General features: G+C 27.4%; 2 protein-coding genes across 4 annotated transcripts in view; one reads left to right on the top strand and one right to left on the bottom strand.

The window, feature by feature from the left end:
• LOC103861069 (potassium transporter 9) overlaps positions 1-17,795 on the bottom strand; it is a 645,946-nt gene that overhangs the window by 530,883 nt on the left and 97,268 nt on the right. The window lies entirely within an intron of this gene.
• Positions 4,833-13,883, top strand: LOC103861084 (putative terpenoid synthase 7). Of its 3 annotated transcripts, none has more exons than XM_009138793.3 (7): positions 4,833-7,560; positions 7,975-8,262; positions 8,386-8,758; positions 8,883-9,104; positions 9,195-9,336; positions 13,104-13,352; positions 13,492-13,883. In XM_009138793.3, exons 2-7 carry the CDS (start codon positions 8,028-8,030, stop codon positions 13,783-13,785), a joined length of 1,515 nt encoding a protein of 504 aa, XP_009137041.2. In that variant the 5' UTR covers positions 4,833-7,560; positions 7,975-8,027; the 3' UTR covers positions 13,786-13,883. The 3 variants fall into 3 exon arrangements, with proteins under 3 accessions (XP_009137041.2, XP_018513172.1, XP_033142744.1); XM_018657656.2 differs by lacking the exon at positions 4,833-7,560 and adding an exon at positions 7,706-7,762; XM_033286853.1 differs by lacking the exon at positions 4,833-7,560 and having other exon boundaries at positions 7,778-8,262.

Genomic DNA, 17,795 nt, shown 5'->3' with positions numbered 1-17,795 from the left:
TGTATTCTAAGGGATGTGGTACAATAACATGTTTATACGTGTTATCTTCAGAGTCATGAAAGCTTTGTAATCTATTTCCTTGGCTCTACTTAAACTGCGAAAACTGATCTCACTCAAATTACTCTAAAAAGTGAATTATTCTCTCAAATAAAAAGTTAAACTGTAGTACTCAGGGATCGAATTCTCAGAGAGATATATAACCTAATAAATCTAATTAAATTGATTTAAGTTAGGTTGATTATGGTTAAATGTAAAAGACAGGTTTGTGAGCAAGACTGTTGCTCGATTGATTGATTGGAGGTTTTGGTACTTAGATGAAGGTAGCTAGACTTAGGGTTTTTGTTCAGGTAATTAGGATTATAATCCTACATATGCCTAATAAGTTGTATGCATGATATTATAGAGCTCAACACTTATAAACAAACCATTAGGCTCTTGCTTTCTAGGTTTGTCAATTAACCAGTTTCGATCAATGATACTATAGGAATATCGATCGATACACTTGTTGAAACGTTGACCGATTATTCGATTAGAATATCGATCGACGCTTTTGGTCAAGCTTTAGTGTGCAGGTTGAATGTGCTCACTAAGCTTCCTAGATCAGCTCTCGCATTACTCTAGCTATCTTAGCTCAATTAGGATGGATTCATGATGAGATGAAAGCTATCGCTTATGTCTACAATTTATAGGGAAAGTTCTAGGTATGTAATCTAGAAACATGCATTAATGACAATCTTAAAGATGAATATCACAGCTTAGCAATCTATAGTTGGGGCTAATCCCTCATAACCTATTTAAACCCTAAATCTATCAAATACAACTACTCAGACATGGCTAAGCAATTCATAACAACAATAAGGTATAAAAACTGCATAGATAAATAGATAGATATCAATGGAGTTCCAATCACAAATCTCTTTGGATCTGCTCTCTAATCTACTAAAAATCATAGAAAACCTTTTACTGTGAAAATAGTAAAACAAGAAAACACACTTTTTCCTCTCACATGTTGGAGAGCTTATATAATTAGGTTAAAACTCATCAGGGGTAATTTTGTAAATTGGTGAAGAATTAGGCTCTAAGTTGGCTGGGTCCAAACGGGTTTCATGCGCGCTTCGCTATCGATCGATGTCAAGATGTAAACATCGATCGATTATTCTTCTTCGATATCGACCAATGGTCGTGCTCGATGGTCAGCTCGAATGCTTTCTCCAAATATCTCCAAAATGCTCCAAAATCATTTTTTTTTTCAAATCACTCATGATCCTATAAATATACTGAATAGGCTCTAGAATATAATAATTAATAGTTAAAATACTTATAAACCATGGGTGAAAGTGGATCAAATCCATGGTCTATCAAAAACCAATGTCTTCATAATTGCTTATTCTTTCGAGAATTACAATCAAGAAAAAAAAATAAAGATTATGCAACAACTGCTTTTACATGGCTCTCTCCGAGAAGTAACAGCAGGGGACAATGTCAATGAGAAGAGAAATACAAGCAACATGGATGCAATGTTGGTTCCATAAATTCTACGATTCTCTATATCTCTCTATACTAATTGGTCATCCGAACAATTTAACTAAGTTTTACTAAGAAAATTTTATATGCTTCATAAAGTTTTTTATGAACTTAACCAAAATATTTATTGGTTTAAATTCCATTAACATAAAGATACATTATGTGTTATAGCATCGAAATCTACATATTCTGATTTTAAAATAATTTTTGGTTTGAATTTATTTTTACTTTATATTATAGTAATAGACTATAAGGGATTATTAATTTCATAGTAATATACTTTTAAAAAATCCTGCTTAGATGAATGAGTGTTACTTAATCCGAAAATGTAGTATGACCTTGGCTTCATATGGTTTATTTGATAAAAGTTTGGATGATATGGTGTACTTGATAAAAGTTTTAATAGAATGTGTGTATACTTAAATAATCATTTTTTGATTATTATGTTACTTAACTTAACTTTAGAAAAAAATAATAAATTGATTCATTTTTCACATTATCTAAATCAATATTAGGTTTAAAATTGTATACAAAAGTACCAACGCATTCAGAAACAAATATATAAGAATGAAAAATAATTCATAACTTATGTATTGAATTTCAACTGTAGTGACAAGCATTTTTATATTATTTACTTTTATAATAATAATTTAACAAACACTAAAAATGTAAAATAATTACATTAATGAAAAATAAAAACTTTTTATTATTTTATCAAACCTTTGATGTCTAATAAGAACAACAGGAAAAATAGTAAAAATTAAAGTTATAAACTGCATATTCTTACACGTATATAAAAAATACAATATAACCTTTAATTGATCTTTACTTGGTTAACAAAGATTAATATAGATAAAGATAAGTTGATAACAACATCAATTACAATAATTGATGTTAAAACAAATATTTTATATCATTTATTAATAAATGTCTCAAATTGATATTATTTGTTTTTCTGATACTATTTATATATGTGATGTAATATGATCTTTTGTTTTGTAGTGTATCATACACGTTTTTTGCAAATGCAAATCCATAGTAATATAACTAATAAGTAAAGTATATCATGTCAGTAGGACGAACCGACCCTAGTATTATATAGTAAAAGATGAAAGCCAATTTTTTTTATTTGAAGAAATTTAACATTTTTTCATAAAGAAAAAACAAAATGAAGGGAATATCTTTCTTATATGCGGTTACATGCATCTTAAATACATCTTTTACTATCTATATTTGTTTTTTTTTTTTTGTCTAAAAAAAGGTGTTTTCACCTCTTTGCCGAGAACCCAAACATTGTAAATAGTCTCTTCCAACGTGAATCGAATCCGGGTGGTGGAAGTTACAGCTGCAACTCCTTTACCATTGGGCCAACTCGACGTTGGTTACTATCCAGGGGCGAAGCCAGCACTTAGACTGTGGTGGCATGTGCACCCGTGGCATGTGAATCCGGGTGGTGGAAGTTACAGCTGCAACTCCTTTACCATTGGGCCAACTCGACGTTGGTTACTATCCAGGGGCGAAGCCAGCACTTAGACTGTGGTGGCATGTGCACCCGTAGTTTTATAAATATTATGCGTTTTGTATGTAAAATATCAAAGAAATCAGCTAGCTGAGTTGGTTTAGTAGAGCTATGCACCCTCTCATGCCCCAACTTCAATTCCCCTGTAGGACATTTATTAACTTTTGCACCCACAAGATATTTATTCTGGATTCGCCCCTGTTACTATCTATATTTGTTCATCAATTCATCGAATAAAACTAACATTTCATCACTTCTGATCGTTGTTAGAGTTCTTCCGACCACTGTAAAATTTTGAAGCTATTTGAAGGAAACTTAGTCGATCCCAATTTTTTTCTTCGACCTATTAATGAATACCCGTTTGAAAAGGTGATTTTGCTATCCACGTTACTGACCTGGAGGTCCTGGACAGCCGAAGGACGGGTATAATATTAGTCGATTGCGTAGGACGATATAGGGGGTTGAGAATCAACAGTTTTAGCCCACAATATCTTAATTGATTGTATTTTCCTAATGGCACTATTTTTTTATGTTATGTTAATGTCAAATTTTTGTGAGTGCCATAACAGTTGGGAATTGTCGGTCATTACTCTTTTGGCTCAATGATTATGCATAATTCTACAAAGAAATTCAGCAGTAGTGTGCGAATAGATGCAGATAGAGCTGAACAAAATATCCGCAAATTTTGATTCAATTCGTTATTTATTTTGATTCGAACAAACAAATTTCGGATATCCGTAATTCTGTGAAGTAAATTAAATAGTAGAAATATGAAATATTCGTTTGAAAGAAAGCAAATCACATATACTAATATTTTCAGGAACATATATCTGATCCGTTACATGCATATATATACATATATTAAAAAATTATAGATAAATATATAAATATTATATTTTATATGCGTTTTTACAGTATTTTATTTACTATATTTATTATATAAGTTATTAGAATTTTATAAAGTAAATATTTTTATAATTTTATAATAAGATAATCTTATTTTATATTAATTAGGATTATTTATTTATTTATTTTTTATTTTTTTTTAATATATATTTAGGATCGAAACGGATATCTGCTCAAAAATCTTAAAAAAATGGATATCCGAATGGCTGCAGATGAATCTGATCGGATAACTGATCATTCTGACGAAACGGATCAGATCATAAATACCTCCAAAAACTCGAATATTCGATTCGTGCCCACCCCTAGCCGGAGATAGTACATGAAGTGTTCGATAACAATATGGCAGTATATTGTAGAACGGGTGAAGGCGAAAACGACGCATGTTGAAAATCTGTAAAATAATTATTTTTATTAATTTAGGCTTTGATTGGCATAGCAGTTTTAACTAAAATGTTGAATAGAATAATTGGTAGAGCAGTATGAATATGTTATTTAAAATTATTATAAAAATTAGAATATAATATATAATATATATTTATTTTTAATGAATATATTTCTAATATATATATTAATATATATACAATTAAAAAGATATATAGTTAATTTGTTTTATTTAATAATTATGTTTATATCAAAAAAATATTATTTTAAAATATGTTATTATGAATATGTAGAGTTATATGAATATGTTATTTAAAATTATTATAAAAATTAGTATATAATATATATTTATTTTTAATATGTAGGCCTTAGTACGAATATGTTATTTAAAACTATTATAAAAATTAGTATATAATATATAATATATATTTATTTTTATTGAATATATTTCTAACATATATATATATATATTAATGTATAAAATTAAAAAGAAATAAAGTTAATTTGTTTTATTTGAAATGTGAAATACTATTTTTTTAAAAAAAAATTATTGTAAATTTATTTTAGAAATCAAAATTTATTTTGTGGATATAAATAAAATTATGATATTATTAAGTAAAAATAAATAAATTAATTATATATTTTTTTTAATTTTATAAATTATAAATGCAAATGATCTTCTAAAAGCTTTATATGAGAGCATTGACCAGAAATCATTTATCAAGCATTAACATTTAATAAATGATTTTCTAAATGTTTTTATTACCAATATTGATCAGATAATGTGGAACATAATCTTAATGATAATACTCTACAAATCAAGGTCTTAGTCCACGTGGAAACTTTTTCCAAATCCAAATACTAATAAGAAAACAAAAGAATATTATTCAGTGTTTAAATAACTATAAGCAGTCACGGGACCAGCACTATGGTAAGTGGGTCAATTGACCCACATGCATTTTATATATGTAATTCTTTTTACCTGTATTTAAGAAAAAACTATAAAAATATTGCAGTTTATTGACACTTGTAAAATATGTTAGTCTAAGAATTGACCAGCACTGTGGCAAGTGGGTCAATTGACCCACATGCATTTTATATGTAATTCTTTTTACCTGTATTTAAAAAAAGTTGTAAATATATTGCAGCTTATTGATCCTTGTAAAATATGTTAATTAGAAGAATTGAGCCCCCAACCTTTAGTTTCGCCACTGATTATAAGAACATTTTCAATTTCACTCTATTTTTTGCTATAAAATAAAGTAGTGATTAAAATATTTTAATGATATTTTACATTTTAGTAAAAGTAGGTTTATTCTATACATAGAATAACTTGTTTTTCTTTTTTTGTCATCACTTTATTTTCTATGTAAAATACCATTGGAGCAATAACTAATTCTATTACGGTATTTCTAATTTCATTCTATTTTCAACTCTAAATTAGAGTTTAGAGTAAAAATACTATAATAGAGTAAAAATGGGTTTACTCTATATATAGAGTAAGCTGTTTTTTTTGTTGTTCATCATCTTATTTTCTACTCTAAAATAAAGTGTTATTGGAGTATATACACAATTCTATTATAAAATTATTCTATGTTAGAGTAAAAAAATAAAATGAACCATTGGAAATTATTTTATAAAATTACTATATTTTAGAAAAAATAGAGTAACCATTAAAGAGAGTTTAATAACATCTCCAATGGTTTATTCTTTTTTTTACTCTAAAATATAGTTTGAGTTTGCTCCAATTCTATTTTAGTGTAGAAAATAGAGTGATATACCAAAAAAATAAGTTATTTTATATTTAAAGTAGTATTATATTTTATTGTATTATAGAGTGAAAAATCAAATATTATTAGAGCATTTTTATTCTAAACTCTATTGTAGAGTAAACAATAGAGTGGAGTTAGAAATTCTGTGAACCGATTTATAGCTTTTGTTCTAAAAAGGTGATTTAGATTTGATCGCAGACGGGTGACCATAACGGCCTAACGGGGAACTTTAAACGAGTGAAATTTGTTGCCAAGATTCGTATCACTCATCGCTTTGCAATTTGCATAGATTATTAGAGAATTTTATAGTCATCATTACAAGAAAACACAACAATTTCAGACGAAATTTTTGACCGAACTTTTTTATCCAACGACGTCCGTATAATGTAAATAAAATAATTGTTAGGAATTCATCAAACATTTCCAAATATTTTCTTCAAATCCATCAATTTTTTTAATCCCACCGACGTCTGTATAACTTTAAATAAAAACAATTGTTAGAAATTCGTCCAAAATTTTCAATAAAAATATTTCTTGCAAAAACATTCAATAAAAACTATTGGATATTTTTGACGAATCCTCCTACTTACTTATTCTTTCTTTTAAGTTTTGTTAACTCTTTTTTTTTTCAATAGTCTGTTAATTTATTTATAATATTTTAATAGAACCGGATCAAGAATTTTATAGATCATAGTACAAAATTTTTTTGGATCCTTAGAACTAATATTGGTTCAAAGTTTTTAATATGTTTGTTTTCTTTAATGAAATATTATGAATATATTTTTTAAAAAATTGTGATGAAACAAATATAAACCTTTAAAAAATCTAGACCCTTTTATCTATTTTTGACATAAAATTAAAAATATTTTTTTGAAAAATCAGGCTTTTAAATATGAAAAACGAAGAGACATCGCATTAGATTTAGGGCGGTGGCAGCGTTTGTCCTCCCCGCTTAAGCCGCCTCTGATTTCCAATTATCTCATCTTATTATTTATTATAAAAAAACACTGAATTTCCACTAAATTAAAAGTGTTTTAAATTCGCAAAAATCTCAGATATGTTTACAAACTAAATATTGTCTATTTGCGCAACATGAACTCATGAAGCATGTGACTTTTTTTTTTGAAAAAGAATAATATAAATAATATTATTATTTTACGTTTTGTTTGTTTGTAAAACCTCAAAATTCTGGTTGTTTTGGGACTCGAGCTTTGATTGTCGTCTGTAAAACATACTTTTTATGGCGTCACACTTCTTTAAAAATACAAATTTTTGTACCGAGACCTTGATTACCGTCCATCTATAAATATAAAATTACGATTTCTCTCTTCCCACGAATCTCTCTCCTCTGATATGGGATCTCAAACTGGTTTTGATCATGGAAGCGTACGAACGTTTAAAATGTTGCAACCCTCTCAATGGGATGATTACTTCCTTTACGCCCCGATCGATGAATTGGTGAGTCTATTTACTATTATCACATATCTATGAAAAATATATAATTAATTAAATAAATAATGTATCGATTTTTTTTTTGGGAAATTAGATGAAATTAAATAAAGTTTCTTTATTATCTTGTGAATGATTAATGCAAATCTTGAGGTCTCTTCATGACGCTACTAGGAAAATCTAAGCTCATCCCCTCTAATCTCATCGTATCGTACTGTACCGCGGGGCTTTCGCCTCCTGCTCTCAGAATTCCTATAAATAATTTTAATTCTCTTTGAGATCACTCAAAATTTTCAGTCACTTTGACAACATATTTGATCATATGATACATATTCATAGTGATTTTTACTAGCCAGTGTTGTTATACCTGGTAAATTGTTTGTTTAACAAAATAGGCTACTGACTTGCGTTAGATTCTTATAGGAACTCGATGTCTTTGCAAGCGAACTTGAAGCAATCAAACCAACGTCAGGGACATGCTCATGTCCTCTTCCCCAGCAGAATTAGGTCATGGCTCCGCGAAGAGGAAAGTACTTTTGATCTATTTGATGACCAGTCTTGGCGTTGCCTATCATTTTGAGAACGAGATAGAAAAGACCTTGGCACACGCCTTTGAAAAGATAGATGATATGATTGCAAATGAGCATGACCTTTACACAATATCCATCTTCTTTTGGGTTTTCAGAACATATGGTTACAACATGTCGGCTGGTAAGTTGTTCATTCTTTTTATTTTATTTTATTAATTTGATACACATTAACTAACGTACGTGTTCATCAATTGTTCGATCCAAAGATAGAACAAGAACTAATTACAATCTCTAATTTATATAGATGCCTTCAAGAGATTCAAAGGGGATGACGGAATGTTTATGGACTCCTTAGCCAAGGATGCTGAGGGCATGTTGGGCTTGTATGAAGCCGCTCATTTGAGGACGACAAGAGATTATATAATGGACGAAGCACTGAGTTTCACAATGGAACATATGGAGTCGTTGGCAGGACGAGCAAGGCCTCATCTCTCAAGGCTTATACAGAATGCTCTTGGTCTTTCTCAACACTGGAATATGGAGATATTAGTTGCTATGGAATTTATCTCATTCTACGAACAAGAAGAAGACCATGACGAGACACTATTCAAGTTTTCCAAGCTCAATTTCAAGTTACTACAGCTTATATACGTTAAAGAGCTCAAAATGGTTACGAAGTATATAATTTCCTCAATTACTACACTTTTTATATGGTTTAAAGTAGAATCCTTGAAGATTTTTTCCCTTGTTTTCATCAATCATATATAAATGTATGTTTGTGTGTCTTTGTTTTGATGCAAGATGGTACAAGGAGCTCGACTTTGCATCTAAGTTGCCACCATATTACAGAGACAGAATCGTGGAGTTACATTTTTTTGTGATATCGATGTACTTTGAGCCACAATTCTCAAGTGCGAGGATTATGTTGACTAAGTTCTACACGGTCGAAACCATTACCGACGACACCTTCGATCGATATGCATCTATCTCTGAAGCTGAAAGCCTCGCCAATAGTCTAGAAAGGTACACGCTACATGTTAAAATTTATAATAATTAAAATTCATATTGATGATGATACTCATTAGGATAAGAATGATCGTTGTGATGTACAAGGTGGGCTCCTGATAAAGACATGGATACACAACCAGATTACTTGAAATTCGTGTTTAAATTTATTCTGGATGCATTCAAAGATTTCGAAAGAGAAGTAGGGTCAGAAGGAATATCTTACAGCGTGAAAGGTACAATAGAAGAGGTAACCAATCAAAACTCTTTAGTATGTACATATACATCTATCTATATTATTAAAATTCAATTACAAAATTGAAGTGTTTGGAGACTTGAATAGAACGTTTGGAAACACGGATTGTAGTCTTAAAAAAAAAAAGGAATGGGCTTATGTTATTAAGAAAAATTGAAAGTTCATCATATTATAAAAAACTATCTATCTGAGTCAGTTTTAAAATATACGATAATGAGTCAATCTAATTGCCTAAAACTTTTTTTTGTAAACTAACCATAAAAGAAAATTTAAACTTTATATACATATTTCAAATCAAAATAATAATTAAAAATTGATTTATATAAAAAATTGATTCAAAAATATACATATATTCAAAAATGAATTTGTTACTAAACTATTTTTCAATAACCATTATAAAAAAAATGTTGTCAATATATATAAGAAAAATACAATACAAGCCCAATTTGAAATACCAACTCAAATTATGGTTTTTATATTTCATATTAAGTTTTTAAAATATAATATATGTAATTATTTATATGATGGTGCATATAAAATACTATTAATTATATAATTACTTATATGATGGTACGTATAAAGTACGATTAATTATATGATGACAATATACAATATATAATAATGATTAGGGATGGACTTTCGGGGTACCCATACGGGTTTAGTTCTGATCGGTTTGCGTTTTGGGTTTTCGGGGTCAAAGATTTCAGTCCTATTAGGATGTTTCTAAATTCTGGTTTGAGTTCGATTCAGATCTTTGCGGGTTTGGTTTGGGTTTAAATAACTCATTAAAATTATTTTTAAAGTTTTAAATCAGTATATATTTGAAATTTCTCAAGATCTATAAATAAAATAATATATTACCTATAAATTTGAATAACATATGTCAAAATACCTAAGCTTAACATATCAATTGGCTTGATTTAAAATTTTGGATACAGAATCAATAATTATTTTAAGTATTTTTGGTGATTTGAGTATACTTTAACTATTTCAGATATTTATTTTTGACTATCTATATATATTTTCAAGTATTTAAACCAATTTAAATATATCATTCTTGATGTTTTATATACGTTAAATCTAAAAAAATAATTAATATATATATATAAGTATATAAATCTATTTTTAGATAAATTCGGGTACCTGAATACTTCGGTTCGGATCAGATTCAGTTCTCTAAATAACAAAATTTTGAATAATTCGAATATTTAATTAATTTATGTTCGGGTTTGGTACTATACTTTCGGATCGGTATCGGTTCTGTTCCTCGGATTCATTTTGGCAAACCCTAATAATTACATGAAAAACAAATATCAACATATTTTTCAAAATATACATCCGCGAAGGCGCGCGGATCAAAATCTAGTCTATTTTATTAAAACTGATGTACATTTGAGAGTTGTTTGGAAACTTGGATAGTAATTTTTAAAAAAAAATTGTTTGAAAACATGGAATATAGTTTACAAAAAAAATTTTGTTTGGAAATATAGATTGCAGTGTAAAAAAAATAGGTTTGTTTGGAAACATAGATTGCAGTTTTAAAAAACATGTTTGTTTGGAAACATGAATATCAGTATATTAAAAAAAAGTAATGGGTTTATATTTGTCAAAAAAATTGAAAGTTCATTATATTATGAGAATCTATTTATCTGGTACCTAATCGGATTCGGTTCAGGTTTGTTTGGGTTTTGGGTTTCCGAGGTCAAAGATTTTAGTCCCATTCGAATATTTCTAAATTTCAGTTCGGGGTCGCTTCGGATTTTTGCGGGTTCAGTTAGAGTTCGGATAACCCATTTAAATTACTTTAAAATTTTAAAATTCATTATATATTTTAAATTTTTCAAAAACTATAAACAAAATAATATATTAAATATAAATTTGAATAACATATGTCATGATACCTAACTAAACATATGAAGTTCGGATTATTGATTTAAGGTATTAATAAAAATTTCAGATTTATTTTGGAATATCAAATATATTCAGTGCATTTGGCCAATACAAATATTTTTTATTAAAAATCATGATCATAATTTGTATTATAACTCATAAGTTTCTATTATTCTCTGATGGAACTAGTGTGACATGTATTTATATCTAAAATTACGGCTATTATATTCGCAAAATATAATCATGGATCTTAACTTGTACTTGTTACATAAACAAATGGTTAGTAGATTTTTAAGGTATGACTGGTAAAAATATGATAACTGGATAATTTCTGGGAGTAAATTAAAATAGACGAATTGAAAAAAAATTATAAAGTAGTTAAAACTGTTAAAAAAAAAAGGTTGAAATGAAGGCAACTCATTTCCCTCGCAAAACCATGAAAAACAAAAACAAAAAAATAAGAGTCATAAAAAAAAAAAAAAGGTTTCACCTTGAACCATTCTACTTTATTAAAACAGAAGTACACATATAAAAGAACTCTTAAACTTGCACAATATTTACAACACAATACCACTGATATATTAAATGAAACTATATTTAAGTAATCTATCTTTTCTTCTTTTAATAATACAGATTCCCTAAATTGATCCAATATACACGACAATTAAATCAAAGCTCTAGAAATCAGCTACAAACAACGCAACATTTCTATCGGCTTTAAAGCCTTGCCTATGTCTACACATGAAAATTTATCTAACCATAAATCTTCTATGTTCTCCAACTCATTTTCTTCCTCACGCATAACTAATTAAACCTGCACAAACAAAGCAATGAAATGTTAATTTAATGGAAATCTTTATAGTAATCGATACTTCTCTATAATAGATCATACAAGTTGAATTAATTTATATGATCAAAAGATCGATATATGCAATATTTGAAAATTTTATTTTATTAAAACAGAAGTACACATAAAACCCTTAAACTTGCACAATATTTACAACATAATGCCACTGATATATTAAATGAAACTATATTTAAGTAATTTGTTTTTTCTTCTTTTAATAATACAGATTCTCTACATTGATCCAATATACTCGGCAATTAAATCAAAGCTTAAGAAAAACTTACATTTTTGTAATTTAAAGTCGTTTTAAAAAATTCAAAATATAACATATAAGAAAAAATCTAACATATAAAAAAAATATAACGTTTAAGGTTCCCTCATTTTTGTAATTTAAAGTCATTTAAAAAAAATTATAACATATAAGGTATCTTCATTTTTGTAATTTAAAGTCATTTTTAAAAATTCAAATATAACATATAATAAAAAATCTAATTTTTTTTATTATATGGTTAATGTGATTGTTTAATTTTTTTTAATAATATAAAATTAAACAAAAATGAAAAATGATGCAAAAATTGTTATCGAATCTTTATTACTCATAATAATTAATTATATATATGTTAATTATATTAGATAATTCTGTTGTTTTATTTAAGGAAAGAATACATGTTTTTTATATTTTGGGTTAATATAATGTTCCGTAGTAATTAGATTTTGACTAACATTTTTTTCAATTGATTCTTAAGCTGCCACGTTAGCTAAATTGACATCATAATTAAGTAACACTTAATTAGAGTCTCTTTTTAATTAGTACAAACTTAAGGTTATAACTTTTAAAATGATCCTCAATTAGTATATATGGGATACACAAACTTTGAAAACATATAATTGCTTCAACTAACTTTGACACATATATTTCATCAAGTATATCTTTGGGCTACTCAATCTGACTTTGGGCCGAACTTATAAACCATGCATGAAAGTTCACAATATAACGTGTTTATATATATATTTGAGCCTGCAGTTCAAAAGACTCGTGAAATCCAACCTTGACCTTGCCAAATGGGTGCAAATCGCTCATGTGCCTAGCTTTGAGGATTATATGGAGGTCGGTGAGGTAGAGATCACGATGTATGCGACTATGGCAGGCACTTTGATGGGTATGGGATATATTGCTACGAAGGAAACTTATGAGTGGCTCAAATCAAGACCCAAACTCATCCAATCATTATCTATTAATGGGCGTCTGATGAATGACATGGCCGGTTTCGAGGTAAGAGGAAATGATTCCTTCAGGAAATGTGAAGTTAAATGGGTAAAGTTCGTGTATTGTAAAGGAAATAGAAAATAGCTTGTGTTATTTTCATGCAATTTTCTCTATCTTTTAATAAAAATTTATGCGACTTGATTAGGATGACATGAGTAGAGGATATGTGACTACTGGTGTCAACTGTTATATGAAGCAATTTGGAGTTACAAAAAGCGAAGCTTTTAAGAAGCTTCATCAAATGCGTGTAGACAACGACAAAATAGTGAACGAAGAGTTGTTGAAGATAAAAGATGTGCCAAAGAGAGTTCTAAAGGAAGCCATCAATTGTGCACGCATGACCCACGTTGCCTACGGTTACGGTGAAGGATTAACACATCCTGAAGGAAAAATTAAGGAATATATTATTGCTCTCTATATTGATCTGATTCGTCTGTAAAGACTTTGATTGGAATTACTGTTAACATAATGCGTGTGGCCACTGGTTAGGCATCTGCCGCATGAGCTATATACAGTGAAACATCTATAAATTAATAATGTTGGGACTACACCAAAACTATAATTTTTTAATTAATTTATAAAGATATTAATTTATCGATATACTAATTGAACCAACAACTCAATTTGGAACTATAAAATTATATTATTTTATAGAGATTTTTAATGTATATTAATTTATAGAGTTAATTTAAAAATGTTATACTTACTATCTAGATATTATCGCATATTCCATTTGAAAAAGTCTTTGTATCTTTGATATTTTTAAGTCGTTTTATTATCTCTCTATTCTTTTATTATGATCTTAATATATGTTATGAAGCCTTTGTATTATCCGTATTCATTGAAAATTAGGAATTATTCAGTGACAACGATATTCTGATATTTAACCATTTAGGTTACTATTAGATTACTATTAATTATTTTCAACAATAAAATATATCTATACTAAGATTTAAATATTTTTGAATTACTTGTAGAACAATATTTGATGTTTATAGACCGAATATTCTTTTTTAATAGATCTAAATCTCGCCATATCACCCATATCTAATCAAAATATTTAAAATATTATTACATTTGGAAAACATTTCGTATTAAAGGAAATATTACTTGGACATATCAATTGATCAATATTTGTCGAAGATTTAATATGGCGTACGAATCAATATTTTAACATGTATATTATTTAATTTTTTATTTATAAACATTTTAAAATATGATATACAATTAAATAATATTTATATATATAAGTAAAAATAAGTACTCAGGCGGCATGCAGATCGAACTCTAGTATTTCTCGTAATGAATGCGTGTCGCCACTGGTTTGGCATCTGCTGTATGAGCTATATACTATCTAGATATTGTCGCATATTCCATTTGAAAAATTCATTGTATCTTTAATATTTTTAAGTCGTTTTATTATCTCTCTATTCTTTTATTATGATCTTATTATATGTTATGAAGCGTTTGTATTATCTGTATTCATTGAAAATTAGGAATTATCCAGTGACAACGATATTCTGATATTTAAATTGATCTGGATTCCTTTTATGGGAGATTAAGTCAATAATAGGTTAATAGAAAATATTTTAGCAAAAAAAAAAAAGTCGACAATAGGTTTTTGTACCAAATATTATCAGTTACACTTTGATAATTTTATAATAGGCAAATTTAGAAAAAAAACATTATTGTTGCTTCATCAAATTTATTTATGTTGTTTAATTTTTCCTTTTGATTATCCAACAAATTCCCCTTACTTTTCTATAGTATTATATTGTCTTCGTTGGGAATGGGCCAATGACAATGATACTCACGTATTTAAACTGATCTGGATTCCTCTTATGGGAGATTGCCAATAATAGTTTTTCCTATAAGAGATTTAAGTAAATTACATTTTGATAATGTTAATAGTCAATTTTTTTTTGTCTGATTAATTATACTATTACAAATTATGAGAAACATTACATAAACGATATTACAATCGATAATTCTACCTCCTTTATGAAGATTCAGGCATGACTGCATCACCCTGTGTAGTTATATGAGATCCATTCATGACGGTATTCCTTGCGCCATACTGAAAATCTTCTGTAAGCATTTTTTCTAATTTTCTGCATAATTCACCTTCTCCGAAAATTGAAACCTAGACTTCTTCTTGTAGAAATTGTGTTGTTAATAGGCAATTGTAAGGAGAAAAACAGTTTGTTGTTGCAGTCACAGGTTTTATTTATTTTGTTTGTTTTTCCCTCTCTGGTTTTCCAACAAATTCCCCATCCTTTGTTTAAATTATCTCGTTTTTATTGGGATAGTCCAGTGACAACGCTATTAGAATAATTAAACTAATATGATTTCCTTTTATGGGAGATGAAGTCAACAATATGTTTTATATAAATGATTGTCAATTACACTCTGATAATGTTATAATATGCAATTTTATGAAAATTCAGTTTTGTCGCTGCTGTCTTTAGAGATGCCCATCCATTTTTTTTTTTTTTGGAACACTATGCCCATCCATTATTCTTAAACATTTGTGTATATGATACCCTTGTTCCAAAATATAAATATTTTTATTAAAGTATCATTTTATATGTTTTGAAGATCAGTATGAATTTTAAATCGGTATTCGTTGATTATCAGAAAAGGATAACAAAAGGTTTCATAAAATTTGGCATACATTTCTGTAAACATTTGCGATTCAGTATCAAAAACACAATTTCCTGACTTTGAGCAAAACCTATTTAAGTATTTTTAACTTCCATCAGAAATAACTACCAAAATGATTGGAAGCGTTATTTCAGTTTCTATTTAAATCAACATAATTTACCTGATCTGTACATAAATAACTCTTTTACTATCTCCAGACTATATAATATTAGCAAAACCCAAAATTAAATAAAACAACTCTCTAAGTAAGAAAACAACTCAGTGGCAACACTTGATAACCTCCCAATCTAGAAATATCTTTTTGATATCTTCAATATCTAGATTTTAGTCAATAATTTATATACTAATATCTTTCTGATACTATGAATTCTTAAATCACTAAAGCGAGTTGACAAAAAAAAGTCACTTAAAGCGATAAATTTTCTAGTGTTTTTCTACAACCAGTCAAATAAATTGCTCTTAAAATAAATCAACAACTATTAGTTTTTGTGTGTGGAAAATTTCGTGTTAATGTTTTTATTTTGGTAAATTAACTAGTTTAATTTTTCAACTTTTCAGTTATAAGTTTTATACGAATTACAAAATATTAAATTATAATATATTATGAATTTATCTATAGACATATAATAGTATACTAGTTGATTTTCCCGTGCTCATGCACGGATACAAACATTTACATAATGATTGAATTAAAAAAATTGATAAAAAAAAATTCTTTGTTAATAAATTTTAAGTTAATTTTAATCTCAATAATATTATTTGAAAAGTCAGTTTATAATGTATTATTATGTTCTCATCTTAATTGGATATATGATGCTGTCAAAAAAAAATTGGATATATGATTTCACATACAATATTTTGTATAGTTTCAAATATATTTTTTTGTGTTAAATTATATATATTATTTTAAATTAAAAATGGTTTTTTAATTATATTAAAATTGGACTATTATTTTCTTAATTTCATGTAGTTAAGTTCATTTTATTATATTTATAAATATATTGGTGTTTTATGTATAAATGTGTATATATTGTTTTAGGAAATAGGAAACATAAATATTAAATCAGAATTGCATTAATAAACATAACTTGTAATATTTTGAAAATTTATACAACAGAACACTACTACACACTACATCTTAATAATTGTTTGATTTGATTTTTCATAATTTAGTACTCCCTCCGTTTTTTATTATAAGTCGTTTCGAAGCTATGCACATAGATTAAGAAAATCATTAATTTCTTATATTTTCGAAACAAAAACATCATTAATTATTTACGTAACCACAATTTAACCAATAGAAAAATAGAAGATATATTATCATTGGTCAGACAACATTAATTACTAATAAATGTTACATAAAAAACCGAAAACGACATATAATTTGGAACAAAAAAGTTTCTCTAAAACGACTTATATTAAAAAACGGAGGGAGTATATTGAATTGTATCGATTTTCTGATCACAAATGTTTTTGGTTAAACAAAAATAAGCTCATCTTGTTACTTTTATCTTAGGATGAAAAATATATTTTGTAAGATTGTGCATAATTTGCTATATGCTGTTTTCCATAAAATTAAAAAATTGAAGTGTTAATAAAATTTGTCATGAAAATTCTAATCATTCAATCAAAAATATAATGATAAATAATAAAATACTATTTATCTTGTTGTAGCCTCACATTATAAATATTTATTTGGTTTTAAAATAATCATAAGATATAATATTTTTTGGAAAAATAAGAAATTAAATAATCATTTATGTTGTTTCTAATTATTTTCTTATT

The sequence above is a fragment of the Brassica rapa genome, chromosome A03 (assembly GCF_000309985.2).
Source record: "Brassica rapa cultivar Chiifu-401-42 chromosome A03, CAAS_Brap_v3.01, whole genome shotgun sequence".
Classification (NCBI taxonomy): Eukaryota; Viridiplantae; Streptophyta; class Magnoliopsida; order Brassicales; family Brassicaceae; genus Brassica; species Brassica rapa.
Note: the sequence above shows the minus strand (reverse complement) of the source record. Positions and strands in the feature narration are given on the sequence as shown.